Source organism: Natator depressus, chromosome 3 (assembly GCF_965152275.1).
Source record: "Natator depressus isolate rNatDep1 chromosome 3, rNatDep2.hap1, whole genome shotgun sequence".
NCBI lineage: Eukaryota > Metazoa > Chordata > Testudines > Cheloniidae > Natator > Natator depressus.
In genome coordinates this window covers 101,099,076-101,119,756 of record NC_134236.1, presented here as the reverse complement: position 1 = coordinate 101,119,756, position 20,681 = coordinate 101,099,076, and the positions used below count along the sequence as shown (strand labels likewise).

The 20,681-nt window shown below is 45.3% G+C and overlaps 1 protein-coding gene across 1 annotated transcript in view; it reads right to left on the bottom strand.

Moving 5' to 3' along the window:
- The window catches only part of ENPP1 (ectonucleotide pyrophosphatase/phosphodiesterase 1), a 77,017-nt gene extending 57,308 nt beyond the window's left edge, over positions 1–19,709 (bottom strand). Inside the window, exon 1 of the mRNA XM_074948444.1 lies at positions 19,511–19,709. Coding sequence (XP_074804545.1) covers positions 19,511–19,687 — 177 coding nt within the window. The 5' untranslated portion in view covers positions 19,688–19,709. The remainder of the gene's footprint in view (positions 1–19,510) is intronic.
- Between the last annotated feature and the right edge of the window lie 972 nt (positions 19,710–20,681).

Sequence of the window (20,681 nt, the reverse complement as noted above, 5' to 3'; positions counted from 1 at the left end):
GGGATTGGGGTACAGTAGAGGGTGAGGGCTCCAGCTAGGGGTGGAGGCTATGGGTTGGGGCTGGGGATGAGGGGTTTGAGGTACAGGAGGGGGCTCCAGGCTGCGGCAGAAGGGTTCAGGGTGTGGGAGGGGTTTCTGGGCTGGGACAGGGGGTTGGGGCGTGGGCTTACCTCCGTCGGCTCCTGGTCAGCAGCTCAGTGTGGCGGGGGGAGGGCGGTGCTAAGGCAGGCTTCCTGCCAGCTGGCAAGTCCAGCTCCTAGGCGGAGGTGTGCAGGTAGCTCTGCGCGCTGCTCTGGCCTGCAGGCACCACTCCCACAGCTCCCATTGGCTGTGATTCCTGGCCAATGGGAGTGCAGAGCGGGTGCTCTGGGCAGGGGCAGTGCCGAGCCCCGTGGCCCTCCCACCTAGGACCCAGACCTGCTGGCCGCTTCTGGGGTACAGCACATAGCCAGGACAGCTAGGGACTAGCCTGCCTTAGCTCCGCAGTACCAACGACTGAACTTTTAATGGCCCAATCAGTGGTGCTGACCAGAGTCGCCAGGGTCCCTTTTCGACCGGGTGTTCCGATTGAAAACCGGACACAGCTGGTCACCCTAAATCCCACCAACAGTGAATCATAACCAAAGAATAAACAAAGAGCATTGCATACCACCTGTTTTCAACGGTTATAACATAATATATAGCAGCATGTGTTCATGTACTGCCAATCCTACGCTGAGCTTACACCTCTAGTCCAGCCAAGCTGCATTCTGTGCATGAATGGAGGCGGAAGTAATGGGAAATGCGGCCCTAAGCCACTGTTACTCCCTTCCTGTCCTAAAACCAGCCTCCAGCATAAGCCTGGAGATGTTCTGATTTATAGTACACCCAGCTGCCCATAATCCCCAGGGGTCATTCTAGTAGCAGGGCATCAGCAAACCATAGGAATTCCTTTGGCCATGCCCCCTGCCCAGAGGCCAAAAGCATGGCATAGGTGCCACTACAACTGCTCTATACCCACTGAGGCCAAAGGTAGAATCCTTGAGGTGGGGGCGGGAGGGGTTGGCCACTTTGCACTGCCAGAGCACTGCAAAACAGCCAGAGCAGGGCCTAAGATCTGCCCACCATGTTCAAACTAAGGAGGAACCTTGCCATGTTTTGCATATATAAGTGATTTTGATCCTATATATTACACTGCACATCAATAAAATGTTCTAGAAATATAGTCTTATGTATAAGTAGTCTTTCCAACACTATTTCAAAAACATGGGACTAGTCTCTTAGCACTCCTGCCCCACCCCTCCTCCCAATATTATAATTAATTATATTTATTAATAATAACTAATAAGCAGTACTCACCTACACTCACAAGGGGTGTTTCTTGCTGCTTTTTGCAGCACTCAGGAACTCCTGATCTTGTTGCACAGAGAAGAAAAAATAGGGGACGTCCCTTGTAATAAGGGACTGTTGGCAACCCTATGTATGAGGTATTCTAAAATGCTACTATTGTGCTTTTCTCTTGTTTATGATTACATCATGAAACTAGTACCCCTAAAGAGCTGAAGAAGAGCTCTGAAGCTCTATTGTTGGTCCAATAAAAGGTATTACCTCACCCACCTTGTCCACCCCTCATTTCCCCTGCCTGCTATTTCTCTGATTAAGGCTATATCTACACTAGAGACCTTACAGCAGCACAGCTGAACTGATGCAGCTGCGTCACTGGAAGATCTCTTGGGTAGCTGCTCTATGCCAATGGGAGAGGGCTCTCCTGTCAACATAATTAAACAGACCCCTACAGGCAGTGCTATGTTGGTGGGAGAAGCTCTCTCGCTGACATAGCGCTCTGCACACTTACCACATATGCTGGCAAAACTTATATGGCTCAGGAGGGTGTTTTCTCCAAGATCTTATCTACCATACCATTCTCTCACTAGAAGGGAAAACCTATAATGGCAGCAGGCCGTAAAAAGATACCCCGTTTGGGAATATTTGAATGAAGTTCCTCTACCTGTGGGTAAGACAGGCATGCATGCACGCAAAATGCAAACAGTGCAACAAAGAAATGCAAGGCCTGGTTGCCCTAATGATACAACTTCATGAGAAGGCAGCTGCGTTGAAAATGATGAAGGGAACATGTCTAAACATGCAGGATCTTCAGGTTGGTAAACTTTTTTATTTCATGCTCTTTAAGGACTGCCTGTCTTCCTTCTGGACTATTCTTGAATCCTCGTGTTGGAGCAAAAAAAATATAGCTGTTACTCTGTGGTACTATCATTTTAGATGCAGTTGTGATAAAAAAAATGCTGAAATAGGCAGATCTTCCTTTTACAATTTCACCTTTAAAGTAGTACTGAGTGTCAGGGAATGCAATGAGTAATACTAAATGAGCAGTATGGTAATAATAATTAAATAACTGAATTGACTTATTTCGTTTAGGAGACTCCATACAGGAGTCAACATACAGGATTCTGAAGACTATCCACCTTCAAGATCACCATCATTTTCTATAGTTTCAGAATTATCTGCCAACGACAGTGTTTCAGTCACATCATATGTCACCTAGCCACAGTATATGTAGCAAAAAGAAAAAGAAAAAAAAATCATCCAGAAACAACCATAGATAAGTTTGTGATAAGAACCAGCAGATTACTAAAAGAGGCCCGCACCGCTTCCCGCAGCTCCCATTGGCCAGCAACGGCAAACCATGGCCACTGGGAGCTGCGAGCGGCAGTACCGGCAGACGCTTAGGTAAACAAAGCATCTCACGGCCTGCCAGGGGTTTACCCTGAACAAACCGCTAACCAAGTTTGGGAAACCCTGGTCTAGAGGGTAAAATTGTTAACCTGAGTCTCAATGGGTGGAGCAATGTCCACAATGATCCTGTTGTATGCGCTTGTGTGACAACAGAAGAAGGTTTCAAAGTAACAGCCGTGTTAGTCTGTATTCGCAAAAAGAAAAGGAGTACTTGTGGCACCTTAGAGACTAACCAATTTATTTGAGCATAAGCTTTCGTGAGCTACAGCTCACTTCATCGGATGCATACTGTGGAAAGTGTAGAAGATCTTATTATATACACACAAAGCATGAAAAAATACCTCCTCCCACCCCACTCTCCTGCCGGTAATTACCGGGAGGAGGTGTTTTTTCATGCTTTGTGTGTATATAATAAGATCTTCTACACTTTCCACAGTATGCATCCGATGAAGTGAGCTGTAGCTCACGAAAGCTTATGCTCAAATAAATTGGTTAGTCTCTAAGGTGCCACAAGTACTCCTTTTCTTTTAACAGAAGAAGGGAATGTCTTCCTTACAGAAACAATTTATACATCAAGAAATGCACACACAGCAGAATACTTATAAGAAGTAGCAGTAAAAGCTATAATAAACTGTGAAAAAAAATTCAAATGTCTAGTATGCAGCTTGGTCACAGACAATGCTGCAAATGTATCCAAGACGAGAAGAAATTATTTAGAAGAGAGTGAAGAGAGTCCCAAGCTAATAACATACGGTTGCAGTGCTCAAACGATGCAGCCAAAGACTTCAGTGTTCCAGAAATAAAGGCTAATGTTGTTGAAATTGCAAAATACTTCCATAACAACCACTTTGCAGAAGCTGCTCTGAAAAAAGTGGGAGGAACCAAGCTAACTCTCCCACAAGACGTGCGATGGAACTCAATAGTGGACTGTTTTGAGCACTATATCAAGAACTGGCCTAATCTGATGACAGTTTGTGAACAAAATTGTGAAAAAATAGATGGCACTGTCACAGCCAAAGTTCTCAACATGGGGCTTAAGAGAAATGTTGAACACATGAGGAGTACCCTGAAGCCAATTTCTGTAGCCGTGAACAAAATGCAGGGAAATAACTGTTTTATTGCTGACACTGTTGAAATCTGGAAGGAACCGAGCGAGATCTTAAAAAGAGAAATATGCGATGACAGAGTTAAATTACAAGCATTAAAAAAAAACAAATGGGACAAGCACTATCTCCAGCTTATTTTCTCGCAAATATTCTCAATACTCGGTACCAGAGTCAAACCTTAACTGCTGAAGAAGAGGAGTTGGCTATGACATGGACATCGAGCAGTCATCCCTCCATAATGCCAACTACAATAAACTTCAGAGCTAAGGGTGAACCATTCAAGAAATTTATGTTTGCGGATGATGTTTTAAAGAAAGTCACACCAGTGAACTGGTGGAAGTCACTTAATTACTTGGACTCAGAGACTGTTGAAGTGATAATCTCATTTTTAACAGCAGGAGCTTCTTCTGCCAGTGTAGAAAGAAAATATTCTTCCTTTTGGACTAATTCATTCCAAATTAAGAAATCGTTTGGGACCTGAAAAAGCAGGAAAGCTTGTTTTTCTTTTCCAGATTATGAACAAACAGGAAAATGAAGGTGAAGATGACAGTTAGCTGCAGAAGCCAATATTTTAAGTTTCTCATGTTGACCTGGCTGACAGTTGATTTAATTTTTTTAGTATTTCATTTAACTATTTAACAATTTTAACAAAAACAAACCTGATTTTAAAAAACTTGAATGTTTAAATTCAAAAATTCATAGCTTGTTTTGTTAAAATATTATATGTTTGCTGTTGAAGAAAGAAATCCAGAATACATAACGTTGTTGTTTTAGTTAAATAAAACAATTTAAATGTCTGTCTGGTGATGTTCTCCTCCTAATGCAGCATGGCAAGAAAATCCTCCAAATATTAATGATTAACCTGTTGAATTGGAGCTATTTATGAAGTCACTGGGAGGCAAACCTGTCTGCTTCATTTACCTTTGGTAAATGAAATAACCAAACAATCATTCATTTTCTGATATAGCTGTAAAACTAATCTGAAAAGTATTCAAAATAAATCACTTTAAAAAAATGTATAGTGTGTACCTTCTAAAAATGAAACCTACATCTATCTCTGAGTTGTGATGTATTAAGGTTATAACAACCAACAAGAATGCACTTTTATGTAGAAATCCATGATTAAAGCGAGTTTTCCTGATTTGTGATTTAAATCAAATCCACCCTGAATCTGTCCCAACTTGTTTTTAGCTCAGATACTCAGCTTCTTTCCCCAGACCTGAATAAGAGCTCTGTGTATCTCAAAAGCTCGAACTTTCCACCAACAGAAGCTGGTCCAAGAAAAATTTTACTTCACCTATTTTGCCTCTCTCAAAGAGTTTATAGTTAGGCCAATGACTCAGATGGTAGAACAGTGCTCTATGGCAAAACAGTCTTCTCTACATTAGCCATTTTTTCCTAAAATTTCCCACCATTTCTAACACCAGTGCAGCTCCACTGTCAGTAAGAATTAAAAGAGTTTTAATATGGACAACACACAGGAGATTTTATCACTGTCATCTAGACAAATGGTGCATGAGAACACACTTCCACTTCTGGATTGTTCAACAACAACTAACTGTGACTATTATTTCAAGTATTCGCTACACATAGTTAGCTTTTCATGCTGTGTGACTGGTCATCTAAAACTATTGCTTATGCTTCTTAAATGGATGACTCAAATCCACCAGCAGTTTCTAAGACTGCTACATGAATTTCCAGCATAAAATTATCTACAGTAACTCCGCACTTAACATCACCCAGGTTAACGTTGTTTCGTTGCTGATCAATTAGGGAACATGCTCATTTAAAAGCTGCGTAATGCTCCCTTATAATGTCATTTGGCAGCCGCCTGCTTTGTCCACTGCTTGCAGAAAGAGCAGCCCGTTGGAGCTAGCTGGTGGGGGTTTGGAACCAGGGTGGGCTGGCAGCCCCCCTATCAGTGCCTCACTCCCTTAAGTTCCCTGTGAGGCAGCCACCCAGCAGGCTATCAATTGCCAGGCAGTTCAGGTGTCCTTCCCCCCACTGCCATGTGCTGCTCCTATCCTCTGCCTTGGAGCTGCTCCTGGGAGCCTCCTGCTTGCTGGGAGGGTGGGGGGGGCAGGGAGGGAAGAATGGTGCTAATGTCAGGGTGTCCCCCTCCCCTCCTGCCCTCCCCCCCGCTCCTTTACCCGATCTCCACAGAGTGGGGGGCCGGGGAGGAGGAAGACAGGACAGGGCTCAGGACGGAGGGAGTTTGCTGGCAGCAGCTGCTATCTCAACTTGCTGATCTACTTAAAAAGGCAATGTACTTAGAGTGGGGTCAGCGTACTTAAAAGGGTAATGCACATCTCTCACACACACAGGTTGTGTGTGTGTGTCTCTCTCTGTTTCTCTCTGCCATGCTGTCTCCCCTCCCCCCATTGGTGCTGCCTTGTAGAGTGTGAGGCTACATTGACAACGTGTTAACCCTTGAGGGCTCAGCCGAATGCTAGTTCATCATCTAGCAGCAAGGCATTCCCTGGGAAATATCCCACCCCCTTCATTCACTACCTCAACCAAGCTTCACAATCATCATTGCTATGTAAAAAGTATTAAATTGTTTGTTTAAAACGTATACTGTGTACATATAAAATATAGTCTTTTGTCTGGTGAAAAAAAAGTTTCCCTGGAACCTAACCCCTGCCTATTTATGTTAATTCTTGTGGGGAAATTGGATTTGCTGAACATTGTTTCACTTAAAGTAGCATTTTTCAGGAACGTAACTACAATATTAAGCGAGGAGTTACTGTAAATATGTATTTGCATTAATATTTGTGACATTTTATCTGGCAGCTCATCTGAATGTTCACAGAGAGATTGGAAATGCCATTGAATTTTGCATTCTTTATTTGAACTAATGTTCACAAAAGTTACTTTGTAAGATTCACCCAGCCTATTTGGAACCATAATAATAATGCGTATGTAGTGCTTTATATGTTCAAAATGTTAAACACACTAACTTAGAATTAGCCTCATGTCCTAATTCATTATATCTAGCTAGGAAAGCCTCTGTAAAAATATGGAGAGAAGTCCTAGCCCCACTGAAGTTAATGCTAATACTCCCATTTAATTCACCCATATTGTTTATTTGGAGCACATACTGATGGCTAGTAGCCAGTCAACAGTAAAGTTTTGAAAAACCTGGAAGAATTTTGAGTCTGCTCCCACAACTATATTGTCATTCTCTGTAATTTTTACCTAATTCAGCAGATATCCAGCTTCCATGGTAAAAGAAACTGGAACAATTCACCCCTTGTGTGTTTCCATGGATGTCAGTAGAGTTACTCCAAGGAAGAATTTGACTCAGCAATAAATCAGAAGTAAGCCTTGCATGAACTAGATATTTATCTCTTTCAGACCTCATCTATATCTAATTATAACCCCTAATGCAGGTATAGCAAAAACAAAATAGTTATATGGACCCCATTACTCTGGTTATCTGAGAGCCTCACAACACCCCTTTGAGGTAGAAAATGTCTATTGCCCCCATTTTACAGATAAGGAACTGAGACACAGTGGATAGGTCTATACCGAGTCAAAAAAAAAAAAACAGTGGCACCAAGTCTCAGAGCCCAGGTCAGCTGACTTGGGCTCACAGGGCTCCAGCTGCAGGGCCAAAAATAGGCAAAACAGTGTAAACGTTCAGGCTTGGGCTGGAGCCTGGCGTCTGAGACCCTCCTACCTCACAGGGTGTCAGAGCCCGGGCTCCAGCCCAAGCCTGAATGTCTACACTGCAATTTTAAAGCCCTATGAGCCTGGGTCAGCTGACCTGGGCCAGCCATCGCTGTGCCATGAATCTTTTATTGCAGTGAAGACATAATTTTCCCAGAGTCATACATGAAGGCTGTGGCAGAGCAAGAAACTGAACCCAGACTAATACCCTATCCAATGAACCAGTCAACTTTCTGAATATAAACAAAGCCTCAGCTCCAAGCAGTATTCCTTCAAATAAAGTTTCAACTTTGCATCAGCACTTGCCCTCTACCATCAGATATGCGGGATAGCTATTTCATTTGAGCAAGTAAAAACTGAAAAACAGAGCGCTACAAAAGGGTCATAACTTAGAGGAACAATTAGCTTTCCTAGATTTTCCCTGCTCTGAAGGAGAAAGATTATTCCTTTTTAACTTCTTGTGTCTCCAACCACACACACACACACACCTTCTTCTTATCCAAAGGTATAGAAATTGTACACCACACACATGATTTCTATAAGCTTAATGAGGAGATAAAACAAATTCTATAGGCTGTGTTACATTCAAAGCCATCTTTGGAATATGAGATTACCAGAAAAACAAAATCAAAAGTGACTGTGTTCTTAAAACTCCTAAAAGTTAAGATTATCTCATTTTCATGAAATAGAGTGGGTAACACTGTATGTAGACATGTTGGGGGAATATAAGAAAAAAAAAAAAAGGAATCGGAGGACCCATTCAATTTGAAACTAGTCCTTTTTATTTATTTAACAATTAAAATGAACACCTTTAAAACTCAAACATGAAACTGATGAAGCAGGAAAGTTGTAATGTTGCAAAAACAAAGACAAAAAAAAATATTACATAATGTCCTTGTTCCCCCATATTGCTATTCACCTTACTTGCAAAATAAAAGAATACTTCAGGAAGACCAGCAATATTTTTTAAACCGAGACCCCCCAATAAGAGCACATAGAATTTCAAAATTCAGCATATCATGGAGTTTAAAATTGCTATTTCAGACTACCCATTAAACCTCCATTTGGTATCCCAGCATTAGTTACTCTGATCTTTTGTTTTGCCTACTTATTACTTTTCAGGGGCATCCATTAGAAATTTTGTGGCGATCAACCACATTACTATTATTAATTATTATTATTATGTATTGTATTGAGGTAGCAGCTGAAAGCCCCACCGGAAAGCAAGGGTCCATTGTGCTAAGCACTGTACAAACCCATAGTATGAGTGTCCTTGCCCCAAAGAACTTATAGTAAAAAAAAAAAAAAAAAACGACAAGACAGACAAAGGACAGGAGTGGAAACAGATTCTCAGAGGGGAAGTGACTTGCCTAAGATTCATAGACTTTAAAGTCAGAAGGGATCATTGTGACCTCCTGTACACTGCAGGCCACAGAACTTCATCCACTCCTGTAATAGCCAGAGATTAGGTGTCTGAGTTACTGAAGTCTTCAAATCATGGTTTAAAGACTTCAAGTTAGAATTCACTATTTACATTAGTTTAAATTTGCAAGTGACCCGTGACTCTTGCTGTAGAAGAAGGCAAAAAATCCCCAGGGTTTCAGCCAATCTGACCTTGGGGAAAATTCCTTCTCAACACCAAATAGGGCAATCAGTTAGATTCTAAGCATGTGGGCAAGACCCATCAGGTATATACCTGGGAAAGAATTCTCTGTAGTAACTCAGAGCTCTCCCCATCTAGTATCCAGTCTCCAGCAATTGGGAATTTTTGCTCTTGGCAGTCGCTGATGGGCCACATGCCATCGTAGGCAGTCCCATCGTACCATCACCTCCATAAACTTATTACGCTCAGTCTTAAAGCCCATTAGGTTTTTTGCCCACACTGCTCCCCTTGGAAGGCTGTTCCAGAACTTCACTCCTCTGATGGTTAGAAACCTTCATCTAATTTCGTGCCTCCAGCTTTCACCCTGATCACACCACACGATCCATTGTCTACAGCCAAGCTCTGCATTTGCTCCAACCCCTCAGACAGAGACAAACACCTACAAGATCTCTATCAAGCATTCTTACAACTACAATACCCACCTGCTGAAGTGAAGAAACAGATTAATAGAGCCAGAAGAGTTCCCAGAAGTCACCAACTACAGGACAGGCCTAACAAAGAAAATAACAGAACGCCACTAGCCGTCACCTTCAGCCCCCAACTAAAACCCCTCCAACGCATTATCAAGGATCTACAACCTATCCTGAAGGATGACCCAACACTCTCACAAATCTTGGGAGACAGGCCAGTCCTTGCCTACAGACAGCCCCCCAACCTGAAGCGAATACTCACCAGCAACCACATACCACACAACAGAACCACTAACCCAGGAACCTATCCTTGCAACAAAGCCCGTTGCCAACTGTGCCCACATATCTATTCAGGGGACACCATCATAGGGCCTAATCAAATCAGCTACACTATCAGAGGCTTGTTCACCTGCACATCTACCAATGTGATATATGCCATCATGTGCCAGCAATGCCCCTCTGCCATGTACATGGTCAAACTGGACAGTCTCTACGTAAAAGAATAAATGGACACAAATCAAATGTCAAGAATTATAACATTCATAAACCAGTCGGAGAACACTTCAATCTCTCTGGTCACGCGATTACAGACATGAAAGTTGCGATATTACAACAGAAAAACTTCCAATCCAGACTCCAGCGGGAGACCGCTGAATTGGAATTCATTTGCAAATTGGATACAATTAACTTAGGCTTGAATAGAGACTGGGAGTGGCTAAGTCATTATGCAAGGTAACCTATTTCCCCTTGTTTTTTCCTACCCACCCCCCCCAGACGTTCTTGTTAAACCCTGGATTTGTGCTGGAAATGGCCCACCTGGATTATCATACACATCGTAAGGAGAGTCATCACTTTACATAAGCTATTACCTGCAGGAGAGTGGGGTGGGGGTAGAGAAAACCTTTTGTAGTGATAATCACCCATTTTTTCATGGTTTGTGTGTATAAAAACGTCTTCTGTACTTTATACAGAATGCATCCGATTAAGTGAGCTGTAGCTCACGAAAGCTTATGCTCAAATAAATTGAGTAGTCTCTAAGATGCCACAAGTACTCCTTTTCTTTTTGCAAATACAGACTAACACGGCTGTTACTCTGGAGCCTAAACTTGTTGATGGCCAGTTTATATCCATTTATTCTTGTGTCCATATTGAACTTAAATAACTCCTCTCCCTCCCTGGTATTTATCCCTCTGATGTATTTATAGAGCAATTGTATCTCCCCTCAGTCTTCTTTTTGTTAGGCTAAACAAGCCAAGTAATGCGAGTCTCCTTTCATAAGGTAGGTTTTCCATTCCTCAGATCACACAGGTCATCAGTGGCAGAGCCAAGAATAGAATCCAGGTCTTCTGAGTCCCAGCCCTGTCCTCTAAACATTGTATCACACTGCCTCTGGATTGCTTTTGTTGAATCTTCTAATCAGAGCTACTGGAGCAGAATTGATAATTATACCACATGGACATAATTCAAAGCCCACTGAAATCAATGGCAGTATTCCCAATGATTTCAGTAAACTTTTGGCTCAAACCCAATGTGACTCCTCTGTGATATTCTATACCTTGGGGGAGCATGCTGTAACCCCCATATTCCTCATTGTCATATCATCGTGCTCTTACATATAAAGCATGCTTAAGGTATCAGGGGAAAGGTTATGATCTGCTGAAAGTCATTTCTCTATCCATATATGTATATATCATTAATGCATTATGAGCATTGTGTAGTATTGTTGTCACTAAAACATTCTGTAAATTGGGGGAATCAGCCAGAAATTAGCTCCCCAGAGGCAACAGCAAGGAAAGTAACCAATGCCAGGGCGGGGTCTCAAACAACCATCAACAGCCATTGTCCAGCAAAGGAGCTACAATGCAATGACTCACCTGTATGAGGCCACACTAGGGGAATTGCTCAACCTTGCTTGGAGAGACTCAGTAATGCTCACCTGACTCTGAAGTGGGGGGGGAGGGGGAACAAAGCCAAGAGGGAAGAAAGGACATGATAAAAGGGAGAGACATTTGCCATGCTCTCTCTCTCTTCCACCTACATCTACAGACACCACCACCACCACACGACTGAAGCACTGATCAAAGGGGAGAACTGGCTGAAGAGCAGCCAGCCTGTGGTGAGAGGTTTCAGAGTAGCAGCCGCGTTAGTCTGTATTCGTGAAAAGAAAAGGAGTACTTGTGGCACCTTAGAGACTAACCAATTTATTTGAGCATAAGCTTTCATAAGCATCCATGAAGTGAGCTGTAGCTCACGAAAGCTTATGCTCAAATAAATTGGTCAGTCTCTAAGGTGCCACAAGTACTCCTTTTCTTCCTGTGGTGAGAAGCATCTAAGTTTGTAAGGACATTGAAAGTGTTAAAATCAGCTTAGAATGCATTTTGCTTTTATTTCATTTGACCAAATCTGACTTGTTATGCTTTGACTTAGAATCTAAGTGATTATATCTTTATAGTTAATAAGTTTGTTTATTCTACCTGAAGCAATGCGTTTGGTTTGAAGCATGTCAGAGGCTCCCCTTGGGAGAACAAGCCTGGTACATATCGATTTCTTTGTTAAATTGATGAACTCATATATGCTTGCAGCATCCAGTGGGCATAACTGGACACTGCAAGACGGAGGTTCCTAGGGTTGTGTCTGGGACCGGAGATACTGGCTAGTATCATGCGGTTGCAAGTAGCTGGGAGCAGCTTACATGCCAGAGGCTGTGTGTGAACAGCCCAGGAGTGGGGGGTTCTCAGAGCAGAGCAGGGTACAGCTGGCTCCCAGAGTCAAGGATTGGAGTGACCTAGCAGATCACTGGTCCAGATAACACCAGAGGGGAACATCACATCCTCGCAATCGTGTTTTTTCTTACTTCTAAATTTTTAAGTACCAAGACACATTGTATGGGTCGGTTTAGGTGCAGGACTGGAAAATCCATAGTTTGGACTTCGGTTTCCGTGTGATCATCCTCCTTAGAGAGGCAAGGTCAGCGTTGCTTCCCCACAGAACTAGAACTCAGTCCAAAAATCTACCTAATCTCAGGTGCTCTGTGGGAGGCCAGGGACATTTCTTTGGAGCCCCTGTGCCTCTGCACTGCTTCCTGGCCCAAACAGTCCCAGGAACCTCCCATGTACACCTCCATTGGTTGTGACTCCCAGTGGATCCCCAATTGCAGTGGGGGAAAGAAAATAATCAACCTGACAACATAATCTTAATACTGGGTTATATATGTTTTTTCATGGGTTTCTAAAGGAAGACCTAGCAATCCCCAACTCCTTCCCTTCCCCATAGGGCTCTCATGGAGGGTCTTCTGTGTGATGTTTATTTAATTTGATTTAAATAATAATAAAAAGATGCCTATACAAGATTCTAAGCAACCTAACACATTTGGTATTCCAACAAAACCCCAACAGCAACACACACACACCCTACCCTTCCTTTCCACCCTTCATCGTCCTGGGAAGCACACCCTTGGCCCTCTCCAAATTCCCCAGCAAACAGGTGTGTTTTGTAGCATGCCCAGAAGGTCACCAGATTTGAGCTACTTTGGACCATGGGGGGAGGGAGCAAGTTCCTGAGTACCAGATCCTTCACAGAGAGCATGCTGCCACCTACTCTGTTTTAATGAGAGAGATCCAACTTTATCATCTATGCTGACCGGAGCTGTGGTAGTATGGTATTGGAAGAGAGGCAACCCTTTAGGCTGGCAGGTTTTAGGACACGGAGATCAACAGGCAGCTAGTAAAGATCTTGGAGAGTTGATGCCATGTACTCCCAGCAAGACGCCCTTAGTAAGCAAGCCACCAGAGTCTGTACTAGCTTCAATTGCCAAATGGTTTTAAGATACAGCCCCATGTAAAGCAATATTTTATTGCAAGAGTTTAATTCTGAGGTAACAATGGCAAGGTCGGCACCCTAAAAGAAAGCCTGCAGCTGCCTACCCAGACCAAGGTGGCAAAAAGCTGGCTGGGTTACTGCTGCAGTATGATCATCCAATAGTTGCGAGTGGTCTAGAGTCCACTAAGTTTCCAACCCTGCACACTAGTGGCAGATGAACTCCCTCAAAGAGGCTGTTATTATTTCTGCCATCTCTTCAATCGGTTTCCCTCAAAGCACCATTATCACTTAATTCTTGTCAGGATTGAGCCTCAGCCAGCTCACGCTCATCCATGCACCGATCTCTGGTAGACACTGATTGAGGCACATCATCTGAGTTGGTGGAGACTGAGACATACAGTTGGGTGTCATCAGCAAACTGAAGACACAAACCTCATGTCTTCTTATTAACCTTTATGACAAAGTTCCTCCTCTGCCTTGGTGGGTCCTGCACTTATTGGCGGATTTGCTCGCCTCGGAGCTTCACAGCAGCCCTCAGTTTGGCCACTTTTGCTAGTGGATCAAGCTTGCCGTTCACTCAGCTAACCTCATCACTGGCCAGCATGGGAAAAAGGAAGAAGAACAATCCCCACCATCTCTGCTGATCCACCGTGAGGGTCGGGGAACAGCCCGGAGACCTTCCCCTCTGGTGGAACCCACAGTCCAGGTCAACTCCTCCTGTGTCTGATCAGGAGTTGGGAGGAACCCGGGCCCGCCCTCTATTCCGGGTTCCAGCCCAGGGCCCTGTGGAATGCACGTGTCTACAGTGCCTCCTGGAACAGCTGTGCGACAGCTACAACTCCCTGGGCTACTTCCCCATGGCCTCCTCCCAACACCTTCTTTATCCTCACCATAGGACCTTCCTCCTGGTGTCTGATAATGCTTCTACACCTCAGTCCTCCAACAGTCCGTGTTCTCACTCTCAGCTCCTAGTGCCTCTTGCTCCCAAGCGCCTCACACACGCACCACAAACTGAAGTGAGGTCCTTTTTAAACTCAGGTGCCCTGATTAGCCTGCCTGCCCTAACTGATTCTAGCAGCTTCTTAATTAGCTCCAGGTGTCCTAATTAGCCTGCCTGCCTGAATTTGTTCCAGCAAGTTCCTTCTTGTTCTGGAACTGCCTGTTACCTTACCCAGGGAAAATGGACCTGCTTAATCTGGGACTAATATATCTGCCTTCTAACTCTCTCCTGCAGCCATCTGGCCTGACTCTGTCACACCTTATTAATGGCCCCATATACATGTTGTACAGGATTCAGGAAGAAGGGCAGCAGAATGGTACCCTGTAGCACACTACACTTGAGAGTTTTTTGGGAAGAGGAGCAATTGCCCACAATTACTTATGGAGATCTCTCTGAAAGAAAACAATGAAGCCACTGAAGAGAAGCCCCTATCAGGGTGTGCAGGCAAGTCAACAACAACTCATGATCAACGGTATCAAATGCAGGTGACAGATCAATAACCAGCGTGGAGACTTGATTCCTACCAATGGGTGGGAAGGGGAACAATGCCACAGAAGTGTGTCTCTCCCCATTTTTTCCCCCTCCACCCTGATCCGAGTCCTCTGAGTCCATTAGTGGGGAGAATGATCTGGCCACCAGTCAACAACTTTTTCACTCTTTGGGCCAGATCTTCAACTAGAGAAAACTGACATACATCCATGGAAGTCAATAGAACATATCAATTCACACCAGCCAAGGATCTGGCCCTCTGTTTATGCTAAAGACCATTTCTGACTCAGGTTCATATGGATGGTCCATGTGAGATATTTTTCATCCAAAGCACAGAACTCCCCACATTTATACTCAATGAACCAAATACAGTCCCAGTGCAAGGAGGTGTAACTCCACACCACTTTTTGTTCTGCCCACAAACCTCCATCAGCCACTATACGTTCCTGTGCGGAGTGCCTTTGCTAAATACTGTTCTGCAGCTTATAAGGGCTTGTGAAACCACCACCCTAACCCCACCCCCACAGGTAGAGCCCCCATACTCTGTTCCCCTTCACACAGAAGCTATGAAGTTCTTCTGTAATTTGGGTCTTGCACCCTTGTTACTGAGGGCAAGCCACATAATGCCCTATATATGCACAACTTCCATTGACATCTGTGGGACTAACCTGTAGCTAGAGAGAGGAGAATGTAAATGAGCCCTGTTGCTTTCTGAAGAAGCGAAAACCTTAATGCAAGTGCTCTCTGATCATCAGCCCTGAATCAAATGCATTGTTCAGTATTTATAAAAATCCTAGCACAGCTGGGTATGAAACCATTGCACATATTGTTACATCTACAACTAGAAATATTCTCTCTAGAAGCACTGGAGAGATACAATCTCTCCATTATAGCCATGTTTAAGGGAGAGACTTTCATTTCTAACCCCACTTTTAAGGGCCCTTTGGCTACACATACTCATGCTTTTTCTCAGTCTACCATCACCGCAATTTTCTGGAAAGTTTTGTAAATTCTGTGTGACCATTCTGAATTATCGGAGTGTCAGCAACAACAGCAAAAGTGAAGGGCAAGTCATATGTTTAAAGAGATTTAAAAAAAACCACTTGTATTTGTGCTTGGATTACTCAAAAATTGCTTCATTTAAAATTTCAGACTCTCTGTGTATGTAATCCTCAGTGAGGGACGAATACTGTGACAAGTCTGAGGGAGAACACTGGTTGAGCAAATAGGGCTCTGATTTAGCAGACCACTTAAGCACACCGTTACCTTCAAGCAAGTTTAGGTTCATCCTTGTTCAGCAAAGCTCTTAAGCATAGAACTGGGAGGGAAAGTTTTCCCATTCCATGAAAAATTTTGAGATATCAAAAATGTTCCCTTCAGCATTAGGACAGAACAGAAACATTATGAAATGTTTCTATGAAAAAAACAAAAATAGATAATACAATAGCCAGTATCACACAAGTTAGATACCTGATTGACAGCAGGGTCTTTGTCTTGGTCTCCCATATCCTAGGTGAATGTCATAACCACTGGAGTACACAATCAGTGTCTCGTTCTCATTTAATTATTAATGCAAAGTGGAATAGATTGAACAGGAGTCAGGACAGAGTGAGAGGACACCCACACCTCTCAACATATGTGACAGGCTGGTGGTTAGCATGTGCACGTTGGATGTGGGAGAGCTAGGTTCAAGTCCCTGCTTCAAATCAGGTGCCTTGAAAAAGTGAGCCAAGTTTTCACCATCAGCCCTTTCCAGCAAGCACCAAGCAATTTTGGGGCTGTGCTGACCCTATATAGCAGGGGTGGGCAAACTACGGCCCGGGGGCCAAAGCCGGCTCTCCAGATGTTTTAATCGGGTCCTCGAGCTCCCACCAGGGAGTGGAGTCGGGGGCTTGCCCCACGCTGCGCGGCTCCCAGAAGCAGCAGCATGTCCCCCCTCCAGCTCCTACGCATAGGGGTAGTCAGTGGACTCTGCATGCTACCCCCGCACCAAGCGCCGCCCCCACAGTTCCCATTGCTGGGACATGCTGCTGCTGTTTCTGGGAGCTACTTGAGGTAAGCACCCCCCCGAAAGCCTGCACCCTGACCCCCTGCCCCACCCCTGATCCCCCTCCCACCCGCCAAACCCCTCGGTCCCAGCCCAGAGCACCCTCCTGCACCTCCAACCCCTCATCCTCAGCTCCACCCCAGAGCCCGCACCCCCAGCAGGAGCCCTCACTCTGCACCCCAACCCCATGCCCCAGCCCGGAGCCCCCTCCCGCACCCAGAACTCCTCATTTCTGGCCCCACCCCACCACACCCCCAGGTGGAGCCTTCACCCCCTCCCACACCGCAAACCCCAATTTCATGAGCATTCATGGCCCGCCATATAATTTCCATACTCAGATGTGACCCTTGGGCCAAAAAGTTTGCCCACCCCTGTTCTATAGCTAAGTATAACATATAGAGTATGGCTGTAACCACCTTCCAACACCACACCTCCTTCCCCCCTCCATCACACATACACAGAAGGCTTTTCACCAGTGGGGCTGCCGGTCAGTTCTACAGCAGAAAAATCTGCCAAAAACTCTGGGGTGAATTTAGCATGTAATATAATTACACTACCTACAACAAGACTAAAAGAGACTCACAAGTGATTATGTACAGTTCACACTTACAGCTAACAGCTAAAGATTTTTAAAGGCAATTGTGAGGTGGTGCACAGTTCATTTGAAAGTGTAAGCAGTGTTTGTGTGTTAGCCCTAATTATCAAACAGGTTGCAAGTTCATATATATATTTGAAAAGGTACCTCAAAGCTGTAGGCTTTACTATACTGTACTTAAAAATTACTGCTTATGCACACACAAGCAAAAGCAATATTTTGTATTTCTATAGTGTCTTCTTCCCAAGAATGCCAAAGCTCTTTATATACATTAATCATTTTAGGCTCATAAATCCCTGTGAGATATGAACATTATTATCTTCATTGTACAGATGGCAACAATGAGAACAGAGGAGATGCAGCTGTACTAGGAAACTGACCCATTACTAACAACCACTGTCAGCAATGGGTCTCCCTGAAACAGGACTGAAAATGGTTTCAAGGGACACCATAAACTTCTAATTGACATAACTTTAAAAATTAATGTAAAGTAGTTTCTGGTACTGCACCTGTCCTTCTGGTCCACTACAAATTTTTCAGTCACATTTTTGTCTATTTTCTTCTCCCAGGTTGCAGTGCCAAATACCCACAACAGGGAAAAAACAACCATTGATTTCAAAGAGAGGAAGCAGTGAAAATGAGTGCTATTAAATGCAGAAAGTAAACTAGATGGTGAAAAAAAGAATCCCCGCTCCTCTAATCTTTTTCAGATAGGATATTACTTATAAACGTAGAAGATAAAATACTTTCTGACAGAACTGTGGAGCACTCTCTCTGAGCTGCTAATCGAGGCAGGATGAAAGTGTTTTCAGCACTACCACTCAGAGAATTCTTCAAGAGTCGGTAGTGCTAAAAACTGTTCTGTGCCTCCCTAACAGGATGACCCACCGCAGACAACCATGGTAAAAAAATGGAGTACTAGTGGCACCTTAGAGACTAACCAATTTATTTGAGCATAAGCTTTCACGAGCTACGGCTCACTTCATCCGATGAAAGCTTATGCTCAAATAAATTGGTTAGTCTCTAAGGTGCCACAAGTACTCCTTTTTTTTTTCCTTTTTTTTTTTGCGAATACAGACTAACACTGCTGCTACTCTGAAACCTGCCATGGTAAAAAATGGGTCAATTTCCTGGTTGGACCTGGAGAGCTGTGACTGGCTCGCCTACAGCCAGGCAATGCGCAGAGTAATGAGTGGAACGCCAGTGCATGGCTCACTCTCCTGTTCTCCGACTACAAGGATCTCAACGTGTCACAGAAGGTATTTTTTTAAATGCCCTGTTGAAGCACATGGCAAAGCCCTTCGCACAGGATGTTTTTAAATCCAGAGTTAAATTAATGCAAGATAAAGTGAGGCACTTGGCATTTCTGCCTGGGTATATCTCACGTACCCACACCGGCTACATCAGCCATGCACATTAAAGCGCCACCTCGTTAGGCTTTATTTAATGTTATGGTACAATTGCTAGTTCCTCACACTCCCTCTTAAGGGGAAAAAAAAGTGCAGAGCCAAAGACAGAGGAGCGGAGGTTGCTCCGCAGCAGGCTTTTTCATTCCTCTGCAGCATTTCAGCACTCACCCGGGTGCCTTTGGAACCAGTCAACGGGGCTGCCCTGCTCCTTACGGCCAGCGGAGCAGGGCAGCCCCAGGGAGCTGGGGACCACTGTTCCCTCTAAGCTGAGCACCTGTGTGCGCGCACACAGATCCGAAACCCCGCGCGCAGGGTGGAACACCGCCCGCACAAAAATGTGCACACAACCACAACAATTTGCACAGAAGAAATTTTTTTGCCCACGCGGCCTGTCAAAATTTTGCACAGAAGACATTTTTTGCGCCCAGGGCCCGTCACAAATTAGAGGGAACACTGCTGGGGACTAAGGTCCTACCGGCGGCTATTCATGGCCCCCTCTGCAGAGCAGCTGGACCCGGCCCTAGAGGCACCTGGCCCTGAGCCCCTAGCACCTCGCTCGCCTCTTACCAGGGAGAGCACTGTATAGGTGTTGGGGTTCTTGCTTTTGCCTCTAGGCGCTGCTTTCTCCGGCTCCTGGGCGAGCTCCATGGCTGGGATCATGGGCGCCGCCGCCGCCTGCTCCGCTCCATGGCTGAGGCTGCGCTGCCCGGGCAGGCTCCCCGTGACGTTCCCGTCTCCCTCCATGGTCCCCGCGCCTCTAGCCTGCGGCGCTGTCCCCGGCCGCCGCTATTAATAGGGTGACAGAGCAGCCCCGGGCCCGGCGGCCCCGCCTCCCTGCTGGCCAGGCACACGCCTGGCGCCTTCCTCGGCGGCTCAGGGCTGGAGCTGGAGCGCGGGGAGAAGCCAGTGCAGCTTCCTGGCCCGCGGCTGTCCTGCATTGTGGGTGGTGGTATGAGGCGGCGCTTCCCTCCGCGCCTCTTTACGCGGCCCCGCTTTCTGCTCGCCTCTCCCCGCGCCCTTCCGACCCCTAGCCCCCGTCCCAAATGGCTAAACGCGTCGCGCCTGCTGGGGGTGAGATAACGTGGCTCCAAATAGACGCGGGAGGAAGAGGAGGGGGGCTGGGGGTGGCTGGCAGGGAGAGCCACGCTGCTTTCCTTTGCGCCTAGAAAAGCCTTTCCCTCTGGCGTGCCCAGGCTTCCCCCGCAGCCCCTTCCCCCCAGCTCTGGGCACAGTGAAGCAGAGACATTGGGGCGAGGGGGGGGAAGGCTTCAGTCAAGCTGAAGAGGATGGGAACTGCTCCTCCTGCCTTTACTGGTAAAGGGACCCCTGCCACAGTGTTAACTCTTTACTCCCTGGGTTCAGTCCCAGCAGGAGGCCAGGAAGGTTTTCAGTGCCAGTCTTGTCTCGTGGTCTGTCTTTGGAAGCTGGCCTTGCTTTGCTCTCAGCTGCAGCACCACCCTCCATAGGAGCTCCTCTCCTGGGATATTTTCTAACAACAGTTCCCTACAGTGCCAATAAAGGGAGCGTACTAGCTCGAGATACTGCTTTAGTGCAGAGGTTTTCAAGCTGCAGGGTGTACACTCCAAGGGGGGCCTGGAATAACATGGGGGGGGCGAGCAGCAACACTGGTGCCTTATGCCAGCCCCGCATGGCAGGGCCAGTGCTAGCCCCCGGGGGGTAGGGAAGGAGTGCCAGTTCCACCCCCAACTCACCTCAGTGGGCAACCTGGAACTGGAAC